At 50.4% G+C, this 12562-nt stretch overlaps 2 protein-coding genes across 6 annotated transcripts in view; one reads left to right on the forward strand and one right to left on the reverse strand.

The window, feature by feature from the left end:
* The window catches only part of RYR1 (ryanodine receptor 1), a 158463-nt gene extending 158100 nt beyond the window's left edge, over positions 1-363 (forward strand). For all 4 annotated transcript variants that reach the window (XM_009435534.3, XM_009435535.5, XM_009435536.5 and 1 more), the window contains one exon: positions 119-363. In XM_009435534.3, coding sequence (XP_009433809.2) covers positions 119-214 — 96 coding nt within the window. In that variant the 3' untranslated portion in view covers positions 215-363. The remainder of the gene's footprint in view (positions 1-118) is intronic.
* A 73-nt stretch (positions 364-436) lies between these two features.
* MAP4K1 (mitogen-activated protein kinase kinase kinase kinase 1) overlaps positions 437-12562 on the reverse strand; it is a 28327-nt gene continuing 16201 nt past the window's right edge. The window contains exons 21-31 of one of the 2 annotated variants that reach the window (XM_003316316.7): positions 11735-11811; positions 11583-11643; positions 9174-9282; positions 9014-9072; positions 8709-8812; positions 8009-8183; positions 7636-7698; positions 7337-7426; positions 7182-7252; positions 4976-5031; positions 437-614 (exon numbers count right to left, since the gene is read on the reverse strand). In XM_003316316.7, coding sequence (XP_003316364.1) covers positions 545-614; positions 4976-5031; positions 7182-7252; positions 7337-7426; positions 7636-7698; positions 8009-8183; positions 8709-8812; positions 9014-9072; positions 9174-9282; positions 11583-11643; positions 11735-11811 — 935 coding nt within the window. In that variant the 3' untranslated portion in view covers positions 437-544. The remainder of the gene's footprint in view (positions 615-4975; positions 5032-7181; positions 7253-7336; positions 7427-7635; positions 7699-8008; positions 8184-8708; positions 8813-9013; positions 9073-9173; positions 9283-11582; positions 11644-11734; positions 11812-12562) is intronic. The other variant, XM_009435539.5, reaches the window with a different exon arrangement.

Below are 12562 nucleotides of genomic sequence, written 5' to 3' on the forward strand. Positions count from 1 at the left end.
CCACTGCTCTCCAGCCTGGGCAACAGAGCAACACCCTGTCTAAAAATATATATATATATATATATGTCTCAAGGGTTTGAAGATGTGACCAATGAACTCTTTCTATCCCCAATCCTAGGAGTCTTATGTCTGGAAGATGTACCAAGAGAGATGTTGGGATTTCTTCCCAGCTGGTGATTGTTTCCGTAAGCAGTATGAGGACCAGCTTAGCTGACACACCCCCAGCTGGCCCTCCACCCCCCCCCCTCAAGTGCCTTATTCTCACAGCAAGCCCCTTAGTCCCCAAGCCCCTCCCCCTAAGGCAGCTGGGGGAGAGGTGACCTGGTACTGGAAAATAAATCTGTGCTACGCCCCCCAGCGTCACTGTGTTGGCCTGCTGAGATTTTGGAGGAGTGGACATCCAGGAATTGTTTCCCCCAAGAAAAACAAGATGACAGCGGAGGCTAAAGTCACGTTTATTGGGAGATGAGGACATGCCATGACCACTAGTGTGTCTATGGGGGAGGGGGTGCAAGGACTAGTTCCTGACACCCCCCCTAGGGACTCATTCCTGGATGTAGAGGTTGCTGGGAGCAGTAGGATCATCCACTGGGCGTGTCTCCACCACTACAGGCCTGTGGAAGGAAGAGATAAGTCAGTTCATTTATTCATTCATATGTTCATTGATTCCTTAATTCACAAAGTAGTTAATAGAGACTGTGCCAGCCCCATGCTGAACTATAGCAGTGAACGGGCAGACACGGTCCCTGCCCTTAGGAAGCTCACATTCTAGAGAAGGAGATCAACATGAATCAGTGAATTACATGAGTGCAAAAAAGCATGGCATGCCTGGCAGGGAAACCTAACCCAGGAGGTCAGCCCAGACTCCCCAGAGAATGGATGGTGCAGCCTGAAGGGGGGTTAGGAGGGAACTTGGTGAAAGGGCAAGGAAGAGTGTTCTGGCTGGGGAGAACAGCCTGTGCAAAGGATTTGAGGTGGGAGAAAGGCTGGGACTTGGCTGGAGATGTCATGGCCTTGTGGGCTGTGGCCAGGATTGAGTCTTTATCTTGAGGCCATGGGAGGATTTTAAGCAGGGAGACAGTGACATGATCAGATTTGGATTTAAAGTGACCCTTCTGGCATATCAAAAGGACACAGGGGCTACTTAAAGTGGTTCCCACTGGCTAAACTTAAGACTATTTGTGCCTCAAAATAAATAATGACAAGGCCGGGCACGGTGGCTCATGCTTGTAATCCCAGCACTTTGGGAGGCCAAGGGGGGCAGATCATTTGAGGTCAGGAGTTCAAGACCAGCCTGGCCAATATGGTGAATCCCATCTCTACTAAAACTACAAAAATTATCCAGGTCCATCCTGGCTAACACGGTGAAACCCCGTCTCTACTAAAAATACCAAAAAAAATTAGCCGGGTGCAATGGCGGGCACCTATAGTCCCAGCTACTCGGGAGGCTGAGGCAGGAGAATGGCGTGAACCTGGGAGCCAGAGCTTGCAGTGAGCGGAGATCGCGCCACTGCACTCCAGCCTGGGCGACAGAGCGAGCCTCTGTCTCAAAAAAAAAAAAAAAAAAATTTATCCAGGCATGGTGGTGCACGCCTGTAATCCCAGCTATTCGGGAGGCTGAGGCAGGAGGATCGATTGAACCTGGGAGGCAGAGGTTGCAGTGAGCTGAGATCACACCACTGCACTCCAGCCAGGGTGACAGAGAGAGACCCTATCTTTAAAAAAAAAAAAGAAAAAGGGAGAAAAAAGCAACTTCACAGTGGAGAGAACTGGCTGATTCTACCTTAACCAAATGACCAAAGTTAATATCACCAGTAATGGGACAAACTAGCATCGTGTACTTCCTGAAGTGATGCACTGAGAAAGACATCTTTCTGCAGTATTCCTGCCCAAAATGCAGAACCTGGAAACCTCAAACACAGTCAAGGAACATTCTAGAAAACAACTTTCCTTTACTCTTGAAAAAGGTCAAAGCTCATTAAAGACAAAAGAAGTCTAAATAATTGTTCCAGGCTAAATAATAAAGAAACATGACTCCTAAGTGCAACCTATGATCTTGGACCAGGAAAAAAAAAAAAAAAAAAAAAAAAATATATATATATATATATACACATACATATACACACACATACACACACACATAATCACTGGCATCACTAGGACAACGGGTGAAATTTGTTGTTGTTGTTGTTTTCTGAGACAGAGTCTCGCTCTGTCACCCAGGCTGGAGTGCAGTGGCATAATCTCGGCTCACTACAACCTCCACCTCTTGGATTCAAGTGATTCTCCTGCCTCAGCCTCCCAGCTGGGATTACAGGCACGTGCCACCACACCCAGCTAATTTTTGTATTTTTACTAGAGGTGGGGTTTCTCCATGTTGGCCAGGCCGATCTCCAACTCCTGACCTCAGGTAATCTGCCCGCTTCAGCCTCCCAAAGTGCTGGGATGACAGGCGTGAGCCACCACACCTGGCCAACTGGTGAAATTGAGTAGGGGTATGAATTAGAAGGTTGTGATGTTTCAGTGTTGTTTTCTTGATTTTGACAGCTGTGCTGTGGTTTGTAACATTATGTCCTTGCTTTGATTCAGGAAACATACACTGAAGTATTTTAGGGGTAAATGGGCATCACGTCTGCAATTCATTCCCAAATATTCATTAAAAAATCACACACACACACACACACACACACACACATACTTGTGTGTGTGGTGTGTGCGCATAAGAAAGAGAAGAGGCCGGGCATGGTGGCACATGCCTGTAATCCCAGCTACTCGGGAGGCTGAGGCAGGAGGAGTGCTTGAACCCAGGAGTGGGAGGTTGTGGCGAGCTGAGATTGTGCCATTGCACTCCAGCCTGGGCAACAAGAGCGAAACTCTGTCTCAAGAAAAGAAAAAAAAAAAAGAGAGAAGAATAAGGCAAATGAGGTTAAAAAGATTAACATCTGGCCAGGTACAGTGGCTCACGCCTGTAATCCCAGCACTTTGGGAGGCAGAGGTGGGTGGATCACCTGAGGTCAAGAGTTCGAGACCAGCCTAACCACCATGATGAAAGCCCATGTCTACTAAAAAAACAAAAAAAATTAGCTGGGCGTGGTGGTGTGCAACTGTAGTCCCAGCTACTCAGGAGGTTGAGACAGGAGAATTGCCTGAACCTGGGAGGCAGAGGTTGCAGTGAGTGGAGATCCACTGCACTCCAGCCTGGGCCACAGAGCAAGACTCCATCTCAAAAAAAAAAAAAAAAAAAGATTAACATCTGGTTAATCTGGATAAAAGGGATTTTTGCAACTTCTCTGGGAGTGTGAGTTTTAAATTATGTCAAAATAGTTAAAATCGTTATTTTTAATAGTTAAAAATTTTTAATAAGATAAAAATCTAAAATAAAAATGTAGCCAGGGCTGGGCACGGTGGCTCATGCCTGTAGTCCCAGCACTTTGGGAGGCCGAGGCAGGCAGATCACCTGAGGTCAGGGGTTCAAGAGCAGCCTGGACAACATGGCGAAAGCCTGTCTCTACTAAAAATACAAAAATTAGCCGGGCACAGTGGCACGTGCCTGTAATCCCAGTTACTCGGGAGGCTGAGGCAGGAGAATCGCGTGAACCCAGTGGGTGGAGGTTGTGGTGAGCTGAAATCACGCCACTGCATTCCAGCCTGGGCAACAGAGCAAGACTCCATCTCAAAAAAAAAAAAAAATGCAGCCAGGTGTGGTGGCTCATGCCAGTAATCCTAACATTTTGGTGGGAAGGTAGGAAGATTGCTTGAGGCCAGCAGTTCAAGGGCAGCCAGGGCAACATGGCAAGACCCCGTCTCTACAAAAAAAATAAAAAAAATTAGCCAGTTGTGGTGGTGTATGCCTGTGGACCTAGCTACTTGGGAGGCTGAGGTGGGAGGATCAGTTGAGCTCAGAAGGTCAAGACTGCAGTGAGCTGTGTGTGTAACACTGCACTTCAGCCTGCGTGACAGAATGAGACGTTGTCTCAAAAATGAAATAAAATTAAGGCCAGGTGCAGTGGCTCACTCCTGTAACCCCAGAACTTTGGGAGGCCAAGGCAGCTGGATCACCTGAGGTCAGTAGTTTGAGACCAGCCTGGCTAACAAGGTGAAACCCGTCTCTACTAAAAATACAAAAAATAGCCAAACGTGGTGGTACACGCCTGTAAACCCAGCTACTTGGGAGGCTGAAGCATGAGAATCACTTGAACCTGGGAGGCAGAGGTTGCAGTGAGCTGAGATTGTGCCACTGCACTCCAGCCTGGGCAACAGAGCGAGACTCTGTGTCAAAAATAAATTTTAAAAAAATTTTATAAGTAAAAGAATTAAAAAATAAAAGAATTGGCCAGGTGCAGTGGTTCATGCCTATAATCCCAGCACTTTGGGAGGCCGAGGCAGGTGGATCACCGAGGTCAGGAGTTCAAGACCAGCCTGGCCAACATGGTGAAATGCCATCTCTACTAAAAAATATAGTATTAGCCGGGTGTGGTGGCACATGCCTGTAATCCCAGCTACTTGGGAGGCTGAGGCAAGAGAATCGCTTGAACCTGGGAGGCAGAGGTTGCAGTGAACCAAGATCACACCATTGCACTCCAGCCTGGGCAACAAAAGCAAAACTCCATCTCAATAAATAAATAAATAAATAAATAAATAAAAGAATTGCTGGTCATGGTGGCACATGCCGGTAGTTCCGGATACTCAGGAAGCTGAGGTGGGTGGATCACTTGAGCCTGGGAGGTCAAGGCTGCAGTGAGCCGTGGTCGTGCTATTGCACTCCAGCCTTTGAGTACAGTGAGAAACAAAACAAAAAGAGAATGCCCCCGTGGCTGCAGTGCAGAGAATAGACTCTAGGGAGCAGGGATGGAAGCAGGGTAACCAGGTGAGACACTGTCCAGGCTAGAGATACCTTGCTGGGGACACCTCAGAATGCTCTCTTCACATCAGAAGCCCCCTCCCAGGTCCTTCTGCACCCCACCCCCCAACATACCTGGGGGAGCCAAGCAGACGGAAAGTGAGGGTAGGGTCTCTCAGCTCCTGTAGCAGCTAGGGAAAAAAAGTGTGTGTCTCAGTGCCTGGAAGATACCTCCACTGTCACTACGAACATGGCTGCCTTAAAGACAGCAAGGAGCTGGGCACGGTGGCTCACGCCTGTAATCCCAGCACTTTGGGAGGCCAAAGTGGGTGGATCACCTGAGGTTGGATCACCTGAGGTTGGGAGTTCGAGACCAGCCTGGCCAACATGGCAAAACCTCGTCTCTACTAAAAATACAAAAATTAGCTAGGCATGGTGGTGCGTGCCTATAGTCCCAGCTACTCAGGATCTGAGGCAGAAGAATCACTTGAACCCGGGAGGCAGAAATTGCATTGAGCTGAGATTGCGCCACTGGGCGTGCCACTGGAGCCGAGATCTCCAGCTGAGATAATTTTTGTATTTCTACTGAAAATACAAAAATTAGTCAGCTGTGGTGGCACATGCCTGTAGTCCCAGCTACTTGTGAGGCTGAGGCAGGAGAATCACTTGAACCTGGGTGGCAGAGGTTGCAATGAGCCAAGATTGTGCCACTACACTCCACTCTGGGGAACACAGCGAGACTCCATTTCAAAAAGAGGGAGGGAACTGAGTGAGCAAAAATAAATAAATAAATAAATAAAAATACTAAAGTGTAAGGGCGAAGTCTGACACAGTATTCTGTGAGATAAACACCATTTTCCAAATGAGGACAGTGAGGCACAGGAAGGTTCAGTCATTTGCCTAAGGCCACTCAGCTGAATTCCAACCCAGACAGTCTTGTCTTAACTATCCATATATCTCTATAGTGGTCCTCATTTTACAGTTGGGGAACAGAAGCTTAAAGAGAAGCAACGTTGCCAGCCTAAGGTCACAGTAGTGGCCCAGGATGAGATTGGGACTCAAGAAATCCAAGAGCAGCCAGGTGCAGTGGCTCACACCTGTAATCCAAGCCACTTGAGAGGCTGAGGAAGGGAGGATTGCTTGAGCCCAGAAAGTCAAGGCTACAGCTAGCTATGGTTGCACCACTGCACTTCAGCCTGGACAACAGAGAGAGACCCTATCTCCAAAACAAACAGGCCGGGTGAAGTAGCTCACGCCTGTACTCCCAGCACTTTCGGAGGCTGAGGCGGGCAGATCACTTGAGGTCAGGAGTTCGAGACCAGTCTGGCCAACATGACAAAACCCCGTCTCTGCTAAAAATACAAAAATTACCTGGGCATGATGGAGTGTACCTGTAATCCCAGCTACTCAGGAGGCTGAGGCAGGAGAATCACTTGGACCCAGGAGGCAGAGGTTGCAGTGAGCTCGGATCGTGCCACTGCACTCCGCCCTGGGTGACAGAGCGAGACTCTGTCTCAAAAAATATATAAAAATGGCCAGGAGTGGTGGCTCACACCTGTAATCCTAGCACTTTGTGAGGCCAAGGAAGGCAGATTGGCTGAGCTCAGGAGTTTGAGACTAGCCTGGGCAACATGGTGAAACCCTGTCTCTACTAAAAATACAAAAAAATTAGCTAAGCATGGCGGCATACACCTGTAGTCTCAGCTACTCAGCAGGCTGAGGCAGGAGAATTCCTTGAACCTGGGAGGCGGAGGCTGCAGTGAGCCGAGATCGCGCCACTACACTCCAGCCTGGGTGACAGAGCAAGAATCCATCTCCAAAAATAAATTTTATCTATCTATCTATCTATCTATAAAATAGGCCAGGTGTGGTGGCTGACAGCTGTAATCCCAGCACTTTGGGAGGCCAAGGCGGGTGAATCACCCCAGGTCAAGAGTTCAAGACCATCCAGCCTGATGAACATGGTGAAACCCCATCTCTACTGAAAATACAAAAATTAGCCAGCTGTGGTGGCGCATGCGTGTAATCCCAGCTACTTGGGAGGCCGAGGCAGGAGAATCGCTTGAACCCGGGAGGTGGAGGTTGCAGTGAGCCGGGATCGCACCACTGCACTCCAGCCTGGGCAACAAGAGTGAAACTCCATCTTAAAAAAATAAATAAATAAAAATAAAATAAAAAATAAATCCTGGGGCAAAGAAGCGGATCTATCTGAACTGAAATTTGGAAGATGTTTCCCCTCCAGGACTTCACACTCTCACTCAGAAGTTCTCGGAGCCCATCTGATGAATGTCATGATGGAGGCTGGGGGGCAGCGATGTGGAGTTTGGATGGAGGGGCTTACCTGATCCGAGCCTAGAGCCCACACCTGCACTCCATGCTTCCAGAAGGCCTGAAGCTGACCTCCAACCATAGCTGGGGAGAAAGCAATGCCCGTTACCCTTGGGGATCACTTGAGTCTCCACCCCTGATCCTGGGCTCTCCCGTCCCTGCACAGACCCACGGCCTCCACCGCTTCGGTCATGGGGATCTCAGGTGTGCGAAGTCCCCGGACTGGGGACCCCTCCGGGGTCACCAGCTTCACAGAGCCTGGAAGGAGATAGACGGTTTTAAGAACTGTGAGCAAGGCTTAGAGGGTTACTAAGGGACCAATCCATAAATTCAGTGTGAAAGCTATGTAGGACAGGGGCAAGGCCCAGAGGGGCTCAGGGGGTTCTGAGAAGCACAAGTTCGGAGGCAGAGATCTAGGGACTGCAGCTGGAGGGGTGGGGAGGGAGGGGAGGAAGGAGGGTTCTCACCGTCCATCAACACCATCACCGTATCCTCCTCTACCTGGGTCACCTGCACGGGTCCCCTGTGCTCTGTTTGGGGGGAGTGGGTTAAGGATTGACCCCACCCCATTCCCCTTTCCCCACACCACCCCCAGAAGGCCAGTACCTGTGCTTTAGCCACCGCCTCAGTTCACAAGCAAGTGGGCTAAACCCCGCCCACCATCCCGGTCCCACCCCATCATCAATCTCCCCAGTTAACTAAAACCTGCCATTCTCCCTTCTCCGCCCTTCCAGCCCTTTCTCAGTCCCGTAGTGCCTCAGGCTAAGCGAAGCCCCGCCTCCAGCTCCGCCCCTCCGGATCTGATAAGCCCCGCCCTCAGCAAGACTCCGCCCCACTCACCGGTGCTCATCTCGCCCAGCCAGCAAGAGAGCGCGCCAAAGCGCACCGTGTGGAAGAGCACCGACTTCCCCGGCCGCCCGGGGCTCACGCCGATGCACACAGCGGGCAGCTCAGAGCCTGGCCCGGTCAGCAGCGCGAATACGGACAGAGGCGTCGGCAGTGGGAACAGCACCTGCTGCGGGCCGCACAGGGAGGGGCGGGCTAGGGGGTGGTTCAGGACGGGGCCTCAGGGGGCGTGGCTTGGAGCTGGCCTGGGACTTCCGAACCAGGGCCCTAAGTCTTGGGAGATGCCGTCTAGAAATGTAGGGGATAAGGCCTGGTGCCTCCGCGGGAACGGGGGGCGTGGCCTCCGAGTGTGTGTGGCTTCCACGTGGGGGCATGCCACCTTGGCGGCAGACGGGCAGCGCCCCAAAGATAGCAAAACCTGCTTAGACACTCAAAGAGACAGGCTCTAAATGGGCTCTACTAGGACACCCAGGGAGTGGCAGCATTGAGCCTGAGGAATAATTAGGTCCAGGTGTGAGGGGCGGCGCTTAAGGATCAGGATGGCTTCAGAAGGGCGAGGCTCCAAGCGCAGACCGCAGGTGGGCGGGGCCTCGACGGAGGTGGGGCTTCATGGAGCTCTTGATAGAAGCGCAAAGGGTGCAAGGCCTTAGCCACCCACTCCTCAGAGTTCCCAGCACCCTCCCAAGCCCCTTACCCGGACAAGCAGGAATTTGTTCATGGGCTGGTACCACTGAAGCAGGACAACGGACGTCTCCAATGCACCGCACAGGAACGGGCCCCCAGAGCTCGCACCCTCCGCTGTGGCATGGGCAAGGATGAGTCAAGATCAATGCCCTCTATCCTCCTCGCCACCCTCCCACAAGGCCCACACTACCACTCATCTTCTGGGTTCTGGACACACTGCCTTAACTTTGTAACCTTCTCAGGTGGATGCAGTTCAAGCCCCTCCTCTGGCCCGGCCCCGCCCACTCTCTGCACACCCGTGAAGCTCTCTCTCACCCACACAGCACGCCCGGCAGCCTTTGGTGTCCTGGATCTTGGTGGAAACCATGTTCTTCCTGGAGAATAGGTAGGTGTGAAGGGGGGTAGGACAGCAGGAGGCAGAGGGGCATGGGAGGAATTATAAGGCTCTGTGGTGCCATTCATTGGGAGCTGGTACCTTGCCAGTAGGCGGTGGGGGCTAATGTGAGCGATGGGGTTTCCTGCTCTGGTCTCTTTCCGTTCCAGCAGGCCAAGGATGCTATGAGAATACAGGTGGGGGGTCTTTCCTGCAGGGTGTGTGTATGTAGGGGGAAGCAGGAAGTTATAGGATCCCGTATACCACTTCTTTCCTCCATCCCTTCCCTCAGCCCCATCCCTTTGTCTGAAACTCCCAAGCCTGTAAGTCTCAAGTACTTGTCATTCATTCATTCATTTCTCACTCCACATAGATTGAACGTCCATTGTAGGCCAGGCCTGCTGTGCTTGGCTCTGGTGAACAGTGATGAGCATAATAAATATGTTCCCTACCCTCGTGGTATTTGTAGCCGTATCAGAAACTCTGGACACATAACCAGTCAGATGAAGTTACACATATTACAAAGTTTTAGAAGAAACACATCTCGAAAATCTTCTAGTTTGTCATCACAGATGTGGCTTTCACTAACTCATGAATCCCATTTGGCTTGGTGTTTCCCCCAAAACTAGAAATTATTTCATTTATTTATTATTATTATTATTATTTTAGACAGTCTCGCTCTGTCACCCAGGCTGGAGTGCAGTGGTATAATCTTGGCTCACTGCAACCTCTGCCTCCCAGGTTCAAGCAATTCTCATGCCTCAGCCTCCCAAGTAGCTGGGAGTAGAGGTATGCGCCACCATGCCTGGATAATTTTTGTATTTTTAGTAGAGACGGGGTTTTACCATGTTGGCCAGTCTGGTCTCGAACTACTGACCTCAGGTAATCTACCCGCCTCGGCCTCCCAAAGTGTTGGGATTACAGGTGTGAACCACTGCACCCGGCCTATTTATTGTTATATATAGACAGGGTCTCATTCTGTCTTCCAGGCTGGAGTGCAGTGGTGTGATCATGACTCACTGCAGCCTCTAACTTCTGGGCTCAAGTGATCCTCCCACCTCAGCCTCCCGAGTAGCTGGAACCATAGGTGTGTGCCACCACACCCAGCTAATTTTTTTTTAATTTTTAGTAGAGAAGAGGTCTCACTATGTTGCCCAGGCTGATCTAGAACTCCTGGGCTCAAGCAGTACTACTGTCTTGGCCTCTCAAAGTGCTGGGATCACAGGCATGAGCCACTGCACCTCGTCCAGATTTTGAAATCTCTAACTTGCTCACTCTATCTTAGTAAAGTATGGAATAAGTTCTGATTGTCATCTGCACATGAAAGCTATTTAAAGACTAACTTAGGGCCGGGCACGGTGGCTTACACCTGTAATCCCAGCACTTTGGGGGGCTGAGATGAGTGGATCACCAGGTCAGGAGTTCAAGACCAGCCTGGCCAACATGGCGAAACCCCGTCTCTACTAAAAACACAAAAAATTAGCCGCGTGTGGTGGCAGGTGCCTGTAATCCCAGCTACTCGGGAGGGTGAGGCAGGAGAATCGCTTGAACCTGGGAAACGGAGGTTGCAGTGAGCCGAGACTGCGCCACTGCACTCCAGTCTGGGCAACAGAGTGAGATTCTAATTCAAAAAAAAAAAAAAAAGGACTAATTTAGGCCAGGTGCGGTGGCCCACACCTATAATCCCAGCACTTTGGGAGGCCAAGGCGGGTGGATCACCTGAGGTCAGGAGTTTGTGACCAGCCTGGCCAACATGGTAAAACCCCATCTCTACTAAAAATAAAAAATAAAAAGGCAGTCATGATGGCTCACATCTGTAATACCAGCTACTCGGGAGGCTGAGGCACGAGAATTGCTTGAACCCAGGAAGTAGAGGTTGCAGTTAGCCAAGATCACGCCCCTGCACTCCAGCCTGGGCAACTGAGTGAGACTCGGTCTCAAAAAAAAAAAAAAAGGCTAATCTAAGGTCAGGTGTGGTGGCTCATGCCTGTAATCCCAGCATTTTGGGAGGCCAAGGCAGTTGGATAACCTGAGGTCAGGAGTTTGAGACCAGCCTGGCCAACAGGGTAAAACTCTGTCTCTACTAAAAATGCAAAATTTAGCCAGGTGTGGTGGTGCACACCTGTAATTCCAGCTACTCAGGAGGCTGAGGCATGAGAATCACTTGAACCTGGGAGGCAGAGGTTGCCGTGAGCTGAGATTGTACCACTGCACTCCAGCCTGAGTGACAGAGCGAGACTCTGTCTCAAAAAAAGAAAAAAAAAAGACTAATTTATTGTAGAAACTACCTCAAAATTGACTTGAGAGGTGAGGACTATTGTGAACCCCATTTTACAAATGGAGAAACTGAGGCTTGGGGAGCACAGTCAAAAAGTGTCTGGGATTTGAACCTAGGACTTTGTGACCAAGCAGTCTAAGTTTTTTTTCAGCTGTGCCCGTCTACTTCCCAGCCCCCGAACCCTTGGACCCCTTAACCTCCGACCCCATCCCACCTGCTACCCACAGCCAGACCTGAGAGAGACATGAGAACGTTGTTGATGGAGTATACCCACGTAGTCCGGCTGGGAAAGAGCTGCAGGGAATGGGAGAGATGGCTCTGGTGACACCCCAGCAACCCCCGACTCCGGCCCTTGCCCTTGCCCTAGCCCGGTATGGTTCCTCACCATTTCCAGCGTGGCCTCCTGGTCATTCCGGTTCAGGATGAAGATGCCTTCCTCTGCCCCCAGGAGCAGGTGCTGGTCTGGAGGCACAGACAAGGACGCTGGGACCGACTTCATCCTCAGGGACCTCCCAGATCCCCACCTGTCTGACCTCAAACACTGACACTCTGTCCCCAGCTCTGACCCTCTATTCTTTCTCCAAACCAATACTCCCAGCCTCTGTTTCCCCAAACAAAGCCAGAGCGGACGGTCCCGCAAGCCAGTCTCACTCTCCCTCCTTTTGACTACCCATATTCTGGTGGTTCTTTCTTCTCTGCCCGACTGTCTTTTGAACCAAACTGACCCCAACCTTAGACCTGTCCCCCAAAATAGTCCTTTGATTTCCTCCCCTCTTTCTCCCCAGTTCTGATACCCTAATGCCAATCCTAACATTGACCTTCAAACTCAGACACCCCCAAACAGGACTTTTTCTGTCCAGTGTGACCTGTTCCTTTAACACTGACCTTGTCTTCATCTCTTTGATCTCTAGATTCTGTCCCTTTCTGGCTGCATCCTAATCTCTAAAATTCCTCACCCCAAAATGCTGCTCCCAGTCTCCCTATCATTAACCTCCAGCTGTCCATCTTTCTCGTGCTCCAAACTCTAACCTTTTTGTTATATTCTGACACTCCTGGCCCCTGAATTCCAATATTTCTACTTTCACTCTCCAACTCATACCTCTACCCATTTTTTTTTTTTTTTTTTTTTTTGAGACTGAGTCTTGCTCTGTTGCCCAGGCTGGAGTGCAGTGGCATGATCTCAGCTCACTGCAACTTCCGCTCCCTGGATTCA

The sequence above is a fragment of the Pan troglodytes genome, chromosome 20 (genome assembly GCF_028858775.2).
Source record: "Pan troglodytes isolate AG18354 chromosome 20, NHGRI_mPanTro3-v2.0_pri, whole genome shotgun sequence".
Classification (NCBI taxonomy): domain Eukaryota; kingdom Metazoa; phylum Chordata; class Mammalia; order Primates; family Hominidae; genus Pan; species Pan troglodytes.